The 19,532-nt window shown below is 39.2% G+C and overlaps 1 protein-coding gene across 2 annotated transcripts in view; it reads right to left on the bottom strand.

Annotated features, from left to right (window-relative positions):
- The window catches only part of nrbp2 (nuclear receptor binding protein 2), a 40,834-nt gene that overhangs the window by 7,392 nt on the left and 13,910 nt on the right, over positions 1–19,532 (bottom strand). For both annotated transcript variants that reach the window (XM_011489046.3, XM_004081154.4), the window contains exons 2-8: positions 4,437–4,559; positions 4,095–4,196; positions 3,921–4,010; positions 3,624–3,664; positions 3,436–3,530; positions 3,309–3,332; positions 2,900–2,986 (exon numbers count right to left, since the gene is read on the bottom strand). In XM_011489046.3, coding sequence (XP_011487348.1) covers positions 2,900–2,986; positions 3,309–3,332; positions 3,436–3,530; positions 3,624–3,664; positions 3,921–4,010; positions 4,095–4,196; positions 4,437–4,559 — 562 coding nt within the window. The remainder of the gene's footprint in view (positions 1–2,899; positions 2,987–3,308; positions 3,333–3,435; positions 3,531–3,623; positions 3,665–3,920; positions 4,011–4,094; positions 4,197–4,436; positions 4,560–19,532) is intronic.

Raw genomic sequence — 19,532 nt, 5'->3', positions numbered from 1 at the left:
AAAGTCAATATTTTTCAAGAATAAAGTTACATTTTCATAAGTTATAACAGGGGTCGGGAACCTTTTTGGCCAAGAGAGCCATAAATGCCACATATTTTGAAATGTAATTTCGAAAGAGCCATACAATTATGTAGTGTCCCTTTCCCACACTGAGGCACGGAGACTTAACCTCTTTTAAAGTTCTTTATTCCGATTACTGCAGACCGCAACAAACGCCGTTCAATTAATTCAGCAACCCCTGAATCTCTCCCGCCGACACGAGAGCGCTTCTCCCAACTTTATATTCCCCTGCTCCCGCTGCAGCCCTCCCATTACCCTTATTCGGCCCATAGCTGAACCCCATTGGTCCAAACTACCTAACAACAGGCTGAGCGACAGAACTGAGGGCCAATCAGATCTCTGCTTGATCGATGCGTTCAATGAACTCCAGAACTTTTAACGCGGCCCAACAGCCATCCAACTCAGTCCGCGACAATTTGTTTAAAACTAAATATACAAATGAATGTGTGCATTTGATTTAATTTCAACATTTTTAAAGTACAATAAGTCTGTGGATTCTTTTTTAATAACATTGTTATTCTGTTGCTAATAAATGATGAGTATTTCTCGTGGTAGTTTTGCTGATGGTCTAGTCCGGTTGATACGTGGTGAGTTTCTGCTTCACGCAGGCGTTGAGACTTTAACGTGATCTTAGGTCTGAATGTTCTGTAAATGTGACAAAGACTGCTCACATGCAGACGGGGAGCCAAACACACACTCACACGCCACAGTGAGTGTCAGGCAGTGGGTTTTACGTTTTTACAATCCCTGCGCGGTTCACCTGCTGCCGGTCCCCACAACACCTCAGCCCCACCCTCTGCTTTCTCCCTCACACATCCCGTCCCCGCATCTGCGCGCTCTTTCTCAGAGACGGGAGCGCGTAGTTTTAGGCGCGTCAATTCACAGGTTTCCAGGTGGTACAAACTCTGTGAAATAATAGTAACTGATAGCGCTGGCGCAGATTTCTCTCTCTAAGCACTGCTACTACTACGCGCCTCTGACATCGCATCGCGCCCGAGAAGGACTGGTCTAATGAAAAAAAAAACTATAATTAAAGATTTGTCTGCGAGCCACATGTGACCATCAAAAGAGCCATATATGGCTCGCGAGCCATAGGTTCCCGACCCCTGCGTTATAAGATATTGAGACTTTACTATGTTAAAGTAATGAAACGTGTGTGGCAAATATTTGTTTTCTAATAAAGATAGAAACAACAACAGTTTTAGTTTTTCAATTGGAGCGACATAGTAGGCAGTTACTTCAGCACCGGTTTCACATATAAGGAAATAATAGTGAGTCGACACTGACTTACTGTGAGGAAAAGCATTTACAAGCTGCATTAATCGGCAGTTGGTGGCTCACATCACCAACTTTATGGACTTTTTTCTCATAAGTGTATGCATTTATACTAAGAAAATGTCTTCTTTCCTATAATTTTACAAATTTATTCTATTAAAGTTATAAATTTTTAACTCATAGTGTATGACTTAATTTTTGTAAAATTACCACTTTTTTCTCATAATTGTACAACTTCATTCTCATGAAATTATGCCTTTTTTTCATAATTTTACAAGAATATAGTTGCAAAATTACACAATTTTTCTCATTATTTCACAACTTTATTTAACAATTTAATTGCATTTCTTTCTTTATTGGTGGACCTAATACTGCATCGAAGGTAGTAGCAATTAACACCAGCAAAGAAAAAATATAATCCAAATTTGATCTTGCGGAATCCACAGGGTTAAGATGATAAAGAAAATTATTTTAAAACAGATTTGTTTATTAAAATCTTGTCATTTGTCATTGCTTTTTATACGCTAAGAACTTTGAACAACAAAATAAGTAGAATTACATTTTGACAAAAAAAGGAATAAAATATCCTTTCAGGTGAGTTTTTTTGTTTGTCTAAACTCGCCAAACATGCTTTCTCTTACTTCTATTCAAAAGAACTTGCAAGTTTCCACCATGTTTTTAAAAGATTGTTTTTTTGTGGTAAAAACGCTTTTTTGACATTTATTTGCTCCTGAAACCAACTGGGTCCTATAAATAAGGGCCTAAGAAGAGACTCAAAATTGCTCATACTTATGCAATTTTCAATAATGTGGAGTTTAAGTATCCATATTTATTCTAACATGGATTGCTTCAAAATATATATTTTTTAAATCCAATCCTGAATAGATTACTGAAGAACACAACAAAAGGAACATCGTTTTTTTATATATTTTTCTGGCTAACAAGGGAAATTTTAATTTTTTAAACAATCTTCAATTTTCTTTTAGGATTTGAGCCTGTTTTTACTAGAATTTTCATAAAATTGAGAAAATAAAGGAAATCCACATCAGTAGCCCCATACTACTCCTGTAAACAAATGCTTTCAGTGTTTATCACGGGGGATACAATCCATAAACAACTCGTGACAGGTAAAATCTGCAAAACGTTGTAAGGCTGTAAAACTCCTCACTACACTTTGAAACACTTTTCTCAGACACACATGAAAATTTTTTGATGTTTCTCTGTTGTTTAAACTCTCAAAATTCAAACTTTCATTGAAAAATAAGTCCAAGAAAGTATAAGCATAAAGATCTGATTCCGATTTAGACACACAGCATGGAAGAGACTGATTGAGAAGATCAACAGCTATTCATGATGGAGAACGCAGCGCGCTTTACATTAAATAAAAAAAACAAGCCTGCAAAGGTGTGCAGAAAAAGTCAGATAAATATAGCGAGGGAACACTACTTTGTTTAAAGTTTTAAAACACAGTGAGCAATGACGGTAATGATTTGACTTTAAGAAAAAAATTGATCAGATTGACGTGAAACCGCATAACTATCACAAAAACGCATAAAACACTCACTTCCATATTCCGGAGCAAAAAAATGAAGATTTCTCTGCTCGTCGCGATGCTGCCTCCCTTTGCTGTGAACGCTGGTGTCCGGAAACACTGGAGTTACAAAGAAAGCCACATCTTAGTAAAAAATAGTACACTCGAAGTTTATTTGAAGTATACTTGAGCATAAGTATGGCAAGTACACCATAGACCATGTAGTGTAGGAAGTATATTAACTGAATACTTTTTCAGATCAAAATTGGAACATTTTAAGTTTACAATAAATAGTTAGTATATAAAAAGTAAAATTTAGGTATAATGGTAGTTACACTATAGTTGTAGTACACTTGAATCCACTACTTTTTGCTATGGGACATTTAGGCCAAAAACTTACACAAAACAATAACATCAAAAGAAAACATGCAAATTTTCTTACCGTTAACAAAAAGTCTATGCCACACTGTAAAAAGAAAATTCAAAACTTTATTTGTTGGGGTTTTCCTTTTGGATGAAAACAGCACTACAATCATGGTAGTATCCGAAATGATCTGTAGGGGGCAGACCTGAGCCAATCTTGATGAGGCCGTTGTGCTGGATGAAGATGGTGTCACAGGTCAGGTTGCCATGGATTATTGGTGGGTCACAGGAGTGCAAGTAGCTGAACGTAAACAAAATAACGTCTTGTTGTTGTCGTGGCCGTAACAAGAGCGAATCTGTCGAACTCAGGAGAAAGGAATCAAACAGTCGGTACCTGAGTGCAGACAGGATCTGGGTGCACCATCGCTTCCAGGCCTAAAGGGAAATGTAACCATCAGGAGAGGAAAAGGTGTCTAAACATCATCTATAGGTGGCTGTTCTTTGATTTATAGGTGCAAAAGTCAAAAACAGACTTCCTTATGTGTGCTTAAAATCCTGGATGAATGCTAAATTCACGCTGAAAGGATGCGGCGTTAGTCTGAGCCATCAGAGTGTTGCATAATGCTTAATTCTGCTGGAAATATGGAGCTGCACCGTGACTACAGTACCGCCTGCCGGTCAGCAAACTGACCTTCACGTTCATGGTCTTGTGGTTCTTCTTGGTCTTTTTCAGGAACTGCTTCAGGCTGCCCGATGACATGTATTCAGTAATAAATATGACCTGTGGGAGGAGGATTAGATTATAGAGTTATGTCCTCATATATGCACAAAAACAGACGAAGGGAGGAGGAGGAGGAGGAGTCACCCGGGCTTGGCTCTCCTTCATGTCCAGCCAATACTTGTGGAACTTGACGATGTTGGGATGCTCCACCTGCATCAAGTTCTCAAACATCTCCTTGATTTTCTCCTAGAAACAAAACACACATTTACCATAAATTCATGGTCTTTAGGTGAAGGTTTCACAATAAAACCAAACATTTACACCAAATGCAGACTATAACATTATAAAAAGTTAAATAAAATAAAAAAACAGAAGGTAGTTTGCCCCAAAATGCCCCCATGATTGGGGAACAAACCAATTTCTGCTGCAACAAATGGATCAGCTGTTATCAGACGCAGAAACTACAGGAAAGACTTGGTCCAGTACCTCCTGAGCTTTGAAGACCTTCTTATCGGAGAAGAGCACCTCGTTCCACACCACCTCCACGCCCTCCTCCGTGTCCATGGCCAGAGACGCACTCTCCACACCGGGGACATTACCTTGGCTGACCTGCAGGGGCAGATAATAGCAGAAGGTCCATGTAATTCCTGCCTCCAACGATAATCCACATTGTTTATTTGCCAGGCTTTCATTATTTTTCTTACTTTTTGAGAGAGTTATATCACTTAAAAATTAATAATAATTGTTGCAGAAAGCTTTTATATTTCCAAAAGCCCGCAGGCTCGTTTGATAAAATCAATAACATATGGGCCCCAGCACTTACTAAAAACTGTGTTTACAATTTGTTGATTGTGATTGGCTTAATTAGGTTTTCATGAAGAGGCACTACCAGATGAGACACGCCATCTACGACAAGCTAACTGGTCGGGAACGGTGCAAAAGAATGGAAAAATTGGTTAAAATAAAACAGTATTCAGAGGCAATTGTTTTCTATGTGAAGACATAAAAAAGTATACCATTGCAATAGTATATTTCATGTTATTAAAATGGTTCAAAGAACGTCACAGTAAATGGTTGGTTCTCAAACATTTCCATCTCACCAAAACTGGCCCTCTTTACAAAATGTTTGGCCATCCCGGCACAAACAGCTTCGGGATAGTCAAATATTTGACTTTGCAGCTAAGCAGACATACTAAGCTAAAAAATATCCACATTATCAAACTAAATTTTCACAGCTACGATGGCTGTTAGAGTGTTCATTGAGCTAGAAAATGTCCCTAAGGTGGATTTTGTCAGGACAGAAAATGTGTCCCGGCTCATCTGCTGAAAGCTCTTTGCTGAACTCCACTGATAAAACGAGGTTTGTGTACGACTCAAACTCCACGGTAAACTTTTCATTACAGCCTGAAAGGACGTGACTGAGGACAGATGAGAGTTATCAAATGTGATGAGGATGAGGAGCAGCTCCCATAAAGAGTCGCAGGAGACAGCCATTGTGGATTGTGGATGAGGGATTAAGGGAGATGGAGGAAGCAGCGCCGAAAACTGCAGAGGAACAAAGCGGCTTTCATCATCTGGCAGAGGGCTTCATCCCATCCACAGGATATTGCGGTCTCAGCTCGAGCGTCTTCCTCAACACTGCTGCAGCGCTCCAGGTTGGACCCAGATCAGAGTCCGCCGTAATGACCATAAAGCGCAGAGCCCCCCCCCTAATTTAAATGTAGCGCATCGCTTCCATCATTTATCTGTTGGGGCTTTGAAACCTTAAACAATAAACACGCCGCACACACTCCTGCTGGCCAGACACGGCGCTCTACTGACCCCCTGAGGCATGACCTCAGGCTCTTCCAGCAGGTGATGTTTCCATGCCGCTTTACTACCTGACTTCCCCCAGATTTCCTCCCAGAGTTTCTTATGCTCCTTGCAGCCATCAGTTAGTAAACATGAGTTTTTAAAATGTCTTTACAGGACAATTTTATGTTTTTTCTCATAATTGCCCCTGATAATCTCTTTCTATTAATTATCTTATTTCTATCTTTTATTGCATTTTATCTCTGTTGTCTGCAGCTTTTTCATGTTGTTGTGACAGACAGACAGACAGCGATCCATGGACAGACGGACAGACAGACAGATAGATAGTTAGAGTTTGTCTGAGTTTAAAAAATGTATTGCAATTAGAATAAATTATGTTGTGTATCTGTTTGTTTTTTCCTTGATGTCAGACGTACAATAAAACAGCAGCCGGAGGGCAATATTAAAAACCAGGAAGACAGGATGTGTTTGCGTGTTAAAATGATGTGTTTTTTTTATTGCTTTCTGAACCACGTTTCTGTATCACAAACGCTTCTGTTGGATGTCAGTGATTTTTGACAAACTTCCACAATGTTATTGATCCTATTTTTGTCGTGTACAATCAGGTCGCCAAACCCAACAAAGGAAAATATTAAAAGGGTAAAGGACCAAAAAAGGACCGATTAAACATAAGGTTTGACCACAACCAAGGAGGCCACCCGTCTTAGCTGCTGTGTTCTTGTTTAGCATCATTTCACTGTGGATTCTGTGGTTACTCTGGATTCTTATAGCTTTCATCAACAAACAACAATTTCTTCCACTTCCTGCTGTTGTGTTTAATTTAACTGGTCATTTTTGCAGTTTGAATCGCTTGACCCATCATTCTGCTTCCCCCTTAAACCCTTGTGCTATCCTAGGCACTTTAACATTGGGAGTTGGGTCATCTAGACCCACTAGACAGTGCGCTGAACCTTTTTTCTTCAATGATTTGTGATCTTCACTGGTGTCCATGGATTACATGGAATCTTTCCACCTTTATCCACCTTTGTCATGGTAGGGAGAACACGTCAATGGAAGGGTGGGGTCATCTAAGATAGCACAAGGGTTAAACCAGCCCTCCTGAGCAGACGTGAGCTGACGCTGATGAAGAAGCTGCTCCTCCACACGTGTCATTTTTCCTTAACCTGTTATTACTCCTAAATGTGAGCCTCTAACCCCCAGAGGGATGGCTGGAGTTAAACTGTGAAAACGCTGATGTCTGTTTTTCGGTGCCACTTCAGCATTCTCAGCAGGCCACATAAGCTGGATTTCAGAGGTGTGATATATGTATATATATAATCTTACTACAATCCCTCAGTGAAGCCTGATCATCTGATCTCTGATATCACAGAGCACGAGCAGCGACTTGTTGACAGAACACAGAAATCCTGTGCCTCGAAAGCCGTCCACAAGTTTCCCTGTGGTTCATTTCCTCAATACAACATTCAGTCCCCCGTCCCAGAATCCAGGTCCCAGTGGGTTTAGCCAGGTCTGCTGCTGCGTCATGGCGGAGTGGAACTTATAAACAGCACAGCAGATGCTGAGCTCCGATTGGTTACTTTGGGAGGTGGGTTTTGGGCGCAGAGGGAGATTTTGGACTCGTGCATTGATGTCAGACATTCGTAGAATCCACACCTGATTTGGGTAAAACCGGATCCAACAGGGCGGCATTTGAGCCTTTCATCAAATCACAACACTGTTCCAGCTTGTGCGCCCCCCCAACACTAAAGCATGATTTAACACGCCTGCTTCACCACAAAAATACCACTGTTGTGACAGTGCAAGTTGTGGAAACATGTACTATAACACAAGCAACAGAAAATAAAGCGCCGACCATCAGAAAACAGTACATTTCAGAGATGTTCTGTCTCACGCTCAGATGCATTACATCAATGCAAAGAATATGTGGTTTGTACTTAAATGCGATTTCTATTCAGAGAATTTGAGGAATTGAAGTTTGATAAAGAAATGGTGAGCAAATTAGATGTTTTCTGCAAAACTTTACAACGAGCCACTTTTGTCCATGAAACTACTGACATCACAACCAATGAGTATAACATTGTAATGTGCATTAATGATTACTGAAAGGCTGTAATTACAATCAATAAGCTATCGATTTTGTTTACTTGATCTGCAATGTGTAGCAATAATTACTGGTTTAATGTGATCATGTGTTCTAATGATAAACAATGATTATTACATATCAGTACCGTTACTGTTTACTGAAATCATGAATTAATGTTTCTGAAGATAATCAATCATTAATAGGCACTGGAATTTTTTACTTGAAAAGAATTTATCTGATCAGAACCGGATAACAAAAACTATGTAAAACTATAAAATTAATGAACTCGTTAGGGTTGGGATCATATAAATTTGCTTCTTCCGACTTCTTTTCAAGCAATAAATCAAGCTCTACTTGACTTTAGTTAATGATCGATTTAATTAAGCAAATGTGATTTAAGTGACTTTTTTGTTTAGTTTTATTTTCTGTCTTTATATCAATGCATTTAATCATTTCTGTAATGAGTTTGATAAATATGTGTAAATTCTTTATTGCTTTGACTACAATGCTCGAAATAAATCAATCAAATCAAATCAAAATCAATTAAGTCTGGAAAATCGAGTTCAGTTAAAGACTTTAGGGTTTCTGAACCTTATAGCTGACACTTTCATTCGGTTTGGTCTGCTTTCACACTGTAGAACATGTTGCTCAAAATAAGATTGACTGTAAAAAAAAAAAAATTTTAAAGAGAGAAAAAGAGCAAAAAGGTGGAAACACTTTAACTTCCTGTTTGAAGCATGACGGGATAGCAAAATAACTGGAGCCAGATGGCTCCCCCCACTAGAAGCGAGTTTTTAAAATACCAAGTCAGACCCAGTTGTTGGGAATTCAAATGTTGACACAACAAATATAATAATAATAATAATAATGGATTGGATTTATCCGCGCTTTTCAAGACACCCAAAGCGCTTACATTGTGTCCATTATTCATTCACTCCTCATTCATACTTGGTGATGGTAAGCTATGGTTGTAGCCACAGCTGCCCTGGGGCAGACTGACAGAGGCGTGGCTGCCAGTTCGCGCCTACGGCCCCTCTGACCATCACCGGGATCATTCATGCACATTCACACACCAGTGGAGCCACACTGGAGGCAAGGAGGGTGAAGTGTCTTGCCCAAGGACACAATGACATTTTGGCTGGTGGGAGCGGGGATTGAACCACCAACCCTTCGATCATTGGATGACCCGCTCAACCACCTGAGCCACTGTCGCCCCAAATATACTTATACTCTATATACTCTAAAAATGTTTTCCACTCAATTTGTTTTTGTTAAAACTACAATTCCCAGTGCCTCATCCCCTTTTTATACTTGGTGTCACTGAAAAGGCCTAAGTGTCTTCTGTAGATCCCAAAGGAATTAATTCAGTAGTATGCCGTGGTTGGGAGATATTCAGGTTTAGAAATGCCCTTAGAACTTCTTCGATGCAATTTTAAGCTGAGAACACAATTCAGAAATTCTGTCTAGACTTTAGACGGCTTGTTGGCAGAGAAATCTGTTTGTGAAGAAGGAAAGCTGACATTTATTTTAGCAAAAAAACATAATTAATGAGAAAAATACTGTTCTGTTAAAACTGAATTTAAGCTGGTATTGGAAAGTGATTACTGATTCACTTTCAAACAAATGTTGAAGAACAGAAAACAAGATCCAGAGATGAAAGAAGATGCCGAATAACATAAATGTACAGACAGACATAAGACTTTTTGTTAGTTTGAGGTGTTTAGCTTTAATTGGTTTGTTGTTTCTAGTTTCCTCTCAGGCACAGAGGTTTAGCCTTCGATCCCACGGTCAGCTGTCAAACAGGAATCTGTCAAAACCTGTCTTTTCTTGTCTCACCTAAATGCATTTTTTCAGAATAAAAGAAAAAGTTTCAAAGTAAAAGGAAAGAAAAGATGGTGCTTTCATTTTCTAGTTTTGACATATTTTTATAATCATTAGGGAGTAAAATGCAGGTAAACAATGACAAAGACATAATTAATGAGGTTTGCTGTGCTCTGCTTTCACACACCAACATAAATTAACGTTTAATGTGAATATTTTTGTGCTTTTTACATAAATAACTCTGTTAGAATGCGACTCAGATGGTATTTCCAGTGGAACAGCTGCTCCACACACACACCAGATAATCGGACTTTTGCTGGCCTGCAGTTCAGGGCGTGCCTCTCAAGTCCCAGTTCTTGTGCAATCTTTTAACTGCTTGTTAAGATTGATGTCAGGCGCTGATTCCTACAGTCGGAGGTCCAAACTATAGTACCACAGCTTCAGTGCGACTCCTCCTGCAGAGATGTCTGATGTGAAAGATCGCCTTTGTGCGATTCTGCATGGCTTCAGCCCTAACAACCACAAAGAGCATTGTCTTCCACACGAGCTCTCTTCCCACACCTCATACCTCCGTGGGCTCTGCATTAATATTTAACAGCTACATCTGTAGGAATGGCGGCTACGCCCAAATTATACCGCCGCTCTGGAGGCCTTCCCCAGCCGGCGTATGGAAATCAGCCTCGGCTGCGTTCCCTGTTGCTTAGCGCCCGCGCTTGCAGTGATTTTTCTGGGACATCAAAGGCGATCAAAGTGTTGGACCGAAACGCTTTGGAAAACGCTGAAGGCCCAGACTCTGCATGTGGATCAGGACTGAGAAAAGGCACGCCTCAAAATAGAAATAAAGATTGTTGTCATTCAAGTACATTTACTCTACATGCAGCAATATGAATACAATTTTAGGGCATTTCTTTTCAGGATACAACAACATTTGACATTTACAGGATAGAACAGTTTGGCAATAACAAAGACAGAATGTCAAGATTTTAATAATGTTTTTAGTCTAAAACACACACATACATTAATGTATAAAAGATGAACCTCATTCGAACACTAGATATAAACTGAAGACCTAGGTGATCTTAAGATTAAATTAATAATAATTTTATTTGTTTGGCGCTTGTCTTGGAACCTTGTAAAAAAGATAAAAAAACAAACAAAAAAGCTGCAGTAAAACATCCAGTACTAATATACACTTAAAATAGTTAAAAACAACTCTAAAGGAATTAAGTTATTATAGGAAGTATGCAAGTTGGAATGGATGGGTTTAATGGAAACTTTGCACATAAAATCCAACATTTTTGACTAAAAAATTACCTTTTTCAACTTTAGAACATGTCATGTCTTTAAGTCAAGCCATTGAATTGCTCTATTTGAATTAAAAATGACCTGCTTTTCTCTTTAACTCCATGTGGGGTTGTTTTTGGCTTATTAACAGGATGTACTTGGCAGGAGCTTGGTGTGGTTTGGGTTTGGAGAAGAAAGTTTGTAGAAAGTGTTTTTTTAGGCAAACGATGATGCATTTTGTTGATAATACCTGAAGTAAATCAATTAACGTTAATTAAAAGTCATCTTTTTTTTTGCGCTAACCCCAAAACATGCCTGTTTTCCTAATAAGTGATTTTCTTTTACAATTTATCACGATTTCATTGTTTATATAATCTGTTTACTAAAGACATTCCTGGCAGAATATGGTCAGATAAAAATAATTGAAAAGTAGCAGGTTTTAAAAACAAATAAAAATTCTTTACATAAGCCTGTTTGCTAATAAATGTCACAAACAATAAAATGTCCATCCAATAAATGGGTGATAATGCCCAAAGAGGTGTTAATTAATGGATGAAGCAGAGAAGGGAAAGGTTTTTTTTAATGGAAGCCCTGCAGCCAATCAGAATCCACTATTAACCTAAAACCACCCAAAAAAATATACAGCCGTTTATCTTTAGTAGCAAAACAAACTAGACTTTATGGTGCCAACATCATCCGCATTATCAAAACGTTTGATGCATTTCACTCCTCTCCTCTAGTCATTGTCAAGACCGAGCGGCTGACCGTCTGCTGACCTTTCCAACCAAACACACCGTCTCCACATATCCGCCTCTGCAGGCCCAGAATGTCAAACGCTAACGCACTCAGAGCCTCAGACGCTCCACGTCTTTCCATTCGGCACAACAACCTCGCGTGACCAACAAAGCCACAGGAAATCACACGATCAGTCAAATAGGAGTAAGAAGTTTTAATTAGATCACAAACAAATTAAAAGAGGTTAGCAGCAAGCTGGACCTTTTAGAGCACTGAAAGCGTCCTTTGTGACCCACAGGGTCAGTCTGAGGAGAAAGCAGACGGCCCGGCCTTCGTCACGTCTCGTCACGTCTCACTTTTTCATTTTCTCATGTAGCAGAAGAGGCTGCTTTCAAGGAGGAATGCCTGCATATGGATGCAGAGTTTTGTGCAGCTTTGTGCCTCAAAGTATGACCCACTTCCGCCTAAAAAAGGTCTGGATGAAATCGTATTAGTGCATCTGAAAAAAGGAGTCAGCGCTTTTACAAAAGCTTAACATGTCAGGTTTCCGCGAGTGCACGGGGATCGGATCAGGAAATCATCTGTGCGGTTTTACAGGCTGCAGCAGGGATTGAGGATTACAGCAGCGAGCGTTGCGCTCGCTGTGACAAAACACAGGTTTATGAGAGCGGCAGAAGGCAAATGCCAGACGCCTGCATCAGTCAAGACGTAAGAAACTCTCAGTGAAAAATGGGACGGAAACAAGGATAGAAGCACATTTGACATTGTTACCTGCAGTTTTTGTCTGTGGATTTCAAAATCTACCGTCTATATGTTATGAAGCTGTTGTAGATTTGGGCTTTTTTAAATGCTGTAACTCTTTAACGAGGTTTTCCATAAGGTCAACTCTGTTGCTCTGACACAAACATCTTTTTTATTTCAGTAATTCAGTTTAAATCTCTGAAGGTGTTAATGTAAAGCCCCCAATCGTCTCCAAATTCAACAGGAGTTGAAAAGAATGTCACAAATTTTATTTTTTCACTAAAAAAAAACGACAACAACAAACAACAACATGGTTGAAATGAATCACTTTTTAAAGGTCCTCGTGAATGCTCCCCTTTCTATAATACCTGGATTTTTGAATCAGGATCATCTTAAAGTGAATCAAAAACCAGATTGTTAATTTGAAAAATAGATACAGTAAAAATAAAAATAGAATAAATACACTTTTAATAAACTCTTTTAAACCTGGAGGAACTAATAGTATGTTAGAAGGCAAATAATGAAATTAGTAAAGTAAAATTGTAAATATGCAAAAAATAGATTTTATCTTTGAAAGAAATATTGAAAAAAAAAACATCAATTTGAAACTTGAATAGAAGAACTCTAAAACTACCAAACATAAAAAAAAAAATTATTTGTAACAGCCGTTGTTTTGTTTATTTGTTTCTCTCCCATTTTTACTTTCAGAATTCAAATTGTTACTTGAGAACTAAAAGTGAAGGCGAACAAAAAAACAACAATTGAGAATCCAAACAGCATCTGTTACTGATAAACATTGTTTCAAGAGCCTATATCATGCTTTTCTTAAGCCTTTCAGACTAAACTATATCCATATATATGATCACATATTACCTTTGGAACACTAAAGAATGATTTTTAATGAAATACTAGCTTTTTTTTCGCAGTTCATTTTCCTCCTCAAAAGTAAGACGACTTGATCTCTCAGGCTCCGCCTTTCGCTCCGTGAGGGTGCCGCCTATTTTTATGACGTCATCCTCGGCAGTGCGTCTGCGTTTCGCCCACGAAAACAAGAAAAACATCCGAATTTATGCAAAGATTTTGATTATATTTCCTTCAAATTTTCAGTGTAAACTAAAAAAAAACAATTTTCAGATTTTCTTTTTGGTTCCCTCAAAAGTAAAAATCAGTTTTTTCATGTACATTAAACTGATCCTGATTTGACCCTTTACTGCATCTGCTACCTAAACGATCACCATCTTGTTAGAAAGAACTGAAATCTTCTAATGTCATAAGAAAGAACCAGGGTTCTCTGTTTTAGAGCTTCATTAAAGCTCCTGCAGCTCATTCCCTCCAACTCATGAGCTAAAGCCCCAAAAAACCCTCCTGTTATAGCAGCAAACCTAATATAAGACAACCTGCATGGCTGCTGCCTTTTCAGCTTCTCCGGATGAAATCGAGTCGATTTCAAGTAGTCAAAAAGTCTGTTTACAAAACAGAAATCCAGATTCATGCAGGCATGAGATCCACATCTTGTTTTTTTCCTCAGTTCAGGAAGAATATGGAGAATCTGAAAAGCGTTATTCTTCCTCACCTGCTTGCCTGGGCTCTGCAGCCAGAGGTTAAAGCTGCATGACGTACAATGATAAGTCTGTGGTATCAACACGCCGTCCTCTGTCCCGGCACTGTTGACAGAGGAACTTATTGCAGTCATATTTCAAATCAGCTAATCTGGTTTCCAGCGCTGCAGACATCTCGTAATTGAGTTCAGTCATGTTGTGCTTTTGCCAATAAATGTGTTTATCTCTGCGAGCCCTTCACGGACCCCGCAGGACGACCTCCTGCAGCGGTTCAGACGAAGCGCACCTCCTTTCTGCTCCACAGGACTCCTCAGGACCATCCTCCCTCCGCCTCCTGAGCCAGAACCCATTGAAGCTTCATTCACTTTGAGTTGAAATTTCGAATTTCAAACCCTTTTGACTTCCAGAATGAAGCTCATTTGAAAATCCAAGTAACTGAAGGACATTGGTTTCTCTTATTTGGTTGAAATACTTATGAAAACTAGTTAAAGTGTAGGACCAAAACAGCTAATTCTTGTATTAAACATTACAATTTTTCAAAAATTACTTGCAGTTTACACAAGAAGGTCACTTTTAAAATGAAATTAGAAAATTTAAATTTAAATTTGGGTTCATTGCATTTTTTTAAAATAGTAAATGAGAACAAAAGGTTTTTCCTAAATTTAATAGTAATTTTGTTTTGTTTTTTGTTGCATTTCTTGCAACATTGACTTCTGATTATCCTTCAAACTCCTAAATGCAAACTGAAGAAACCTCTATTCCTCTCTGGACCCATTCCTGCTCATGAGAACTGTTTGTGTAACAAAGCAGAGCAGGAGGCTCAGGAAGAGGGCTGAACCTCCTCCAACAGTCAGTTGGTACGAGCTGAGAGTCAAGTTTTTTCTTTTAGGGTTTAGCGGAACAGCATGTGCTCTCGGGTCTTTTAGGAGCACATCTGCTAAATCAAACTGCAATAATCACAAAACTTCATTCTGCATGCTTGTGATGAGCAATGCCTGTAGACATAAGGAATCTATTACATTGTGCAGCAAAAAGCTGGAAGTAAATAAAACTAATGACATGATCACAATCCAGACCTTTGAGTTTTTTCAGATTAAATGATAAAAAATACGAGTGTGAATATCATTTCAGTTTAGATTTGAGCAGATTTTCTGCAGTAGGAGTTAAATATTTGACAAAACTATGATGTATTTGCCTTAGGGAGAACATTTTTGTCTCTGAAGGAAGTTCAATTAGTTAATTTTGCTATTTTAACTTTATATGCTTCAACGCCACACATGACGTTCTCACGCATAGAAACCGCCTCGGGTCCTAAAAGGTTAATAAAGCAAACGGAGAGTGAAATAAAGGCAGGCAAATCCTGCAGGCACTGGCTCTGCAGACACCACACGTTTATTCGCATCAGAGCTGCTAAAGAGAAGTCCGACAACATGTTTTTGCAACTTCAATTTAATGCCACAGTAATGAAAAGTCTGGCCCCCTGAAAGAGCTAAAAAGCTGATCCTCTTCCTGTTTCCCCCCTGCAGAGATATAGATTCATGCTGAGTCATAAGAGTGGAGAACACAGCAGCAGCTCCTCTCATTTCTCCCAGGTTTCGACTTATTGCCAATAAATCTACTTTCACCTCTCACATTTCACACTGGATTCTCGCAGGAAATGAAGTCTTTCAATAAAAAGTCAGATTCCAATCTGTCCAGGCGTTATTGGTTTTCTCAGCAGGATGCCATTTATGGTGCGTGTCCAGTCTGTCCAAGCAGACTCTCCTGGGCTTTCCAGTGCTCCAAATAACGGCAAAAGTTCACTTGACGGCTGCTAATAGATACTTTATGCTACCCTATTTAACTTTGGTTCCATACATTTGCAGATTTGTGATCATTTCACGTTCCTATCATTACGCAGGAATTGTAGAAATATTTAACAATTTATTGATGTGTGAAAACTCTGAAAATGTTGTTAAGGAACATTTTCCTCCCACCGCTCTTCATGACCCTCACAATAAATGTAAAAGTGGCTGAAAGGGCCTGTTCCTCAGCGGGACTGTGCAAACATCGATGCTGTAATCAGTGGGTCTATGTGAAGCTCTGCAGACACAGCTGACAATCTCTGGAGCAAGACGCACATTGTTCCCTGCAAATCTAAAACTCTTAGGTTGATAAGATTATATTCACATATTTACATGTGCAGCAGCCATAAAAATATTACTGTTTCACTCATTCCCGTTTAAAATCCCACTCCGATCATCTTTAGATCTATTTTTAAAACGTTCCCAGTTCTCTTTTCATTGTGATGATGACGTTTTTAGACGAAATTGTGTCGTCTTCTAGAACATAGCTTCTACAGAGTGGCAGTAGTTGAGTAGAAATCCCCCTCTTGAGATGTGGGAGGGACTGTTCCTGCAAAGGCAACGCCGCATCCCCTTCCCCTTACCCTGTTGCAGAGAGCTGCTCTTTTTCATCAGATCCTGATTCACAATAATTTGAATAAAGACATACTCAGTAATGCAATTTTGGGCTGAAAATGTCTTTTTGCATGTCCTCTATCATCAGACAAACAGCACAAGAGCATGTTAACAACACCGTTTTTCATCAGAGCGAGTCTTTAAGTGTTTTAAAAAACATCCAACTGAAGAGGGAGAGGAGATTATGGTGGAAAACCCTTTCTCCAACTGCAATAAAGTTCAATATTTTTTAAAAAGAAACCTTCAATTTGCAATGTGCATAGTAAATTTGTAATTTAATAAAAAAACAGACATAATTTAGCTATAAAAGTAGTCAGATCCATCTCCAGATCACAGACAAACCCATCTGACAACCATTTTTAAGCTTTTATTTTTAAAGGCAGTATGATATTTGGAGAAAAAAATAATGTGATAATGCAGGAGTTTAGATGGTTCAGCTCCGCTTTTGCCTCAAATCGACTTAGACTTCGCCCTTCAGCTTTACGTAAACGTCTTCCACCAGACTAAAAAAAACAAAGAAACGCAGCTTCCACTTGAAACATGCAGCAGAAAAAAGACTTATCACAACTGGTTTTAAAAAAAATCTGCTTTAATATTGTATTTTTGTACAGATTTTTTCCTCCTATATTTAAAATATTATTTTAACCAAAACCAAAAGACATCTTTAGACTTTTCTGACTTCAACCACAATAAAAGTAAACATAAAAACAAAAATAGACTATAATAAGAGTACTCAAAATTGAATAAAGTTCTTCACATGAACATTTTGTTTTGTATTTTTTGTTGTTGTATTGAACCTTGTAGTTTTCTGAGCCACAGTACCGGTAAATCCTTTGTTGTTTTTTGCATTCAGGAATTTAGGCTTTAGAGGGCTTTAAAGCCACATTAAGACCAGGCTGGACACTCCCTGACACCATTATGGGCAGGAAAAGCTTAACGAAGTCAAGGTGTCACCTATGCATCAACACAAAAACGTCCAGTTGTGTGTGAGTTTTGGTGTTCTGCTGCCTGTGAGGAGAAGATGAACAGGCTCCAGCAGAGATTATCAGAGTATTTAATCTGTCCATAAAAAGGCTAATTTCTGTCCAGCGGATTACTCCATTTATGCTGCTAAAATCCTCAAACACTCCATGAAGGAGCAACATGCCATTGGTTTAAGGGACCACTCCTTCCTGCTTTGCATCAGAGGTTACTACAGTACAGAGAAGGGAAGTGGCTGAAAACATTGCACAGGCTTGCAGAGCCTCAGTCTCCAGGCAAAAGCAGCAAAAAGTTCAGTTTAAGAACTGAAGCAGTGGAAAACCAAAGCTGCATCATCTAAGGGAAAGGTAGAAGTTTATCCTCCTTTCTTCAGCTACCATAACTTTCAGACCTCAGCGAGCAAGTCCCAAGTGTGGAAACGGAGACGGCTGATGCAGGAGATGTGAGTGAGCAGAGTGAGCTCATCATGTGGCGTTTATCTTCCAGCGGGATTAAACTGTAAAAGTGAGAGTCAACCTGAGCTGGATCTCGGCGTGTGTTTAAACAAAAGGTTGTTTTGCAGATATGCATGTAGACGCTGAAAGGCTCTTCGCTTTGCTTCTTGCAGGAGAGTCCTTTGAGGCGACTGTTTACCCAAACGGCCTCTGACTGTTCACGCTCACTGCACAAGAAACAAACTACTACACATGCACCAAGAGACGATTGACTGAGGTAAAGCTCTGTCCGCTGATGTTCAGGAAGCTAATAAACCATCAGAAATGTCAAATTTTCAAAATAAAAAATAAAAGCACAGTTCATTTAGCGACACTCATGGTAAGTTTCTGCAGATAAAAGCTCTGAAATGAAGAAGATAAGAGGGGGGGAGAGAGGCGTCGTCATGGTGCCTCCGGGAGTCCTCTCCTCCCCCCTCCCTTCTCTGCTTCTATTCCAGATTGGACCCAGCTGTTAGAATTTACCTCATCACCCGTTCCTGTATTTAAGATGGCTGCAGTCCGGTATTCATCGCCAGTTCGTTGTCTTTTATGGTGCATACACGGTCGGACTTAATCTCAAGTCTTGCACGTTTTTTGCTCTTGACTAATTCAAGCTCTCAATCTGTCTACAGAAAACTTTAATCCACAAGTGCCGACCTGGGTCCAGTAACAAGATCCTCATCCTCAAGATCATCTCCCTGCTCCAAGTTACTACCATGCTCTGACTTCATCCTCCAACCACGTCAAGCCCGTTCTTCCTACACCAAGCTCCGCTTATCTTCGCCTCGCTTCACAAACGTTACCGTCGAAGAAACTTACCTTCTTCTCAACGTCTCACGATGCCATCTTCGGTGACGTCTCCGCTTCCCGCCGACTAACCACCAAATACTTTGAACAAATCCTTTCTCGCCATCCCCTGTGTTTGTCATTCTGGGTTTCAGCGCTTGGGTCTGTTCTCGTCCTAGCCGAGCATGACAGGCGTTTTATGTATTTATTTCAATATATATAGATATATTGGTAAGTATTATAGGTAAACCTTTTGGAATTTGTCACCTCAAAAGTAGCGTGCACAGCCAAAAAAGTGTGGACACCCCTGATCTACAGCAAAAAAAAAAAAAAAAAAAAAAAATTAACAAATTAAAAACTTCTGACAGAGAACAATTTTTTACAAAAACAAAATAAATGTCTTTAAAACATTTAGTTGCTGGAAAGCATCTATTACTTATAAACTGATGGGCTGAACATGTTTAAGTCCGATTTGACTATTCTGACATCACAAACACCACAGTGGAATTATGGGTGATTATATCCTTGAGACATGCTGTTAGCACAAGAGGTGTAAAAAAAACAAAAAAAAAGAGTGAAAATGTAGCTTTTGTGCGATTTTGATCAAAGCACTAAGTTATTTACGTTTTTTTTACCTTTAACTGTCCAGCTAAGACCCACTGCAGCTGCTTTGTTGAAGGAAAAGGACATTAAAATGTGGTGTAAATCCGTAAGGGAATAAAACTGCAGGGTGGAATAGGAAACAGCTCGGTCCACGCTTAGATGACACGTCGCTCTCAATTCAGCCTACTGCTAAACTGATGGCGCGAGGTTCGTCCCTGAGAATTAATTCTAGCCCATCATCAGGA

This window comes from Oryzias latipes, chromosome 20 (assembly GCF_002234675.1).
Source record: "Oryzias latipes chromosome 20, ASM223467v1".
Classification (NCBI taxonomy): domain Eukaryota; kingdom Metazoa; phylum Chordata; class Actinopteri; order Beloniformes; family Adrianichthyidae; genus Oryzias; species Oryzias latipes.
This window is presented reverse-complemented; position numbering and strand designations above follow the sequence as displayed.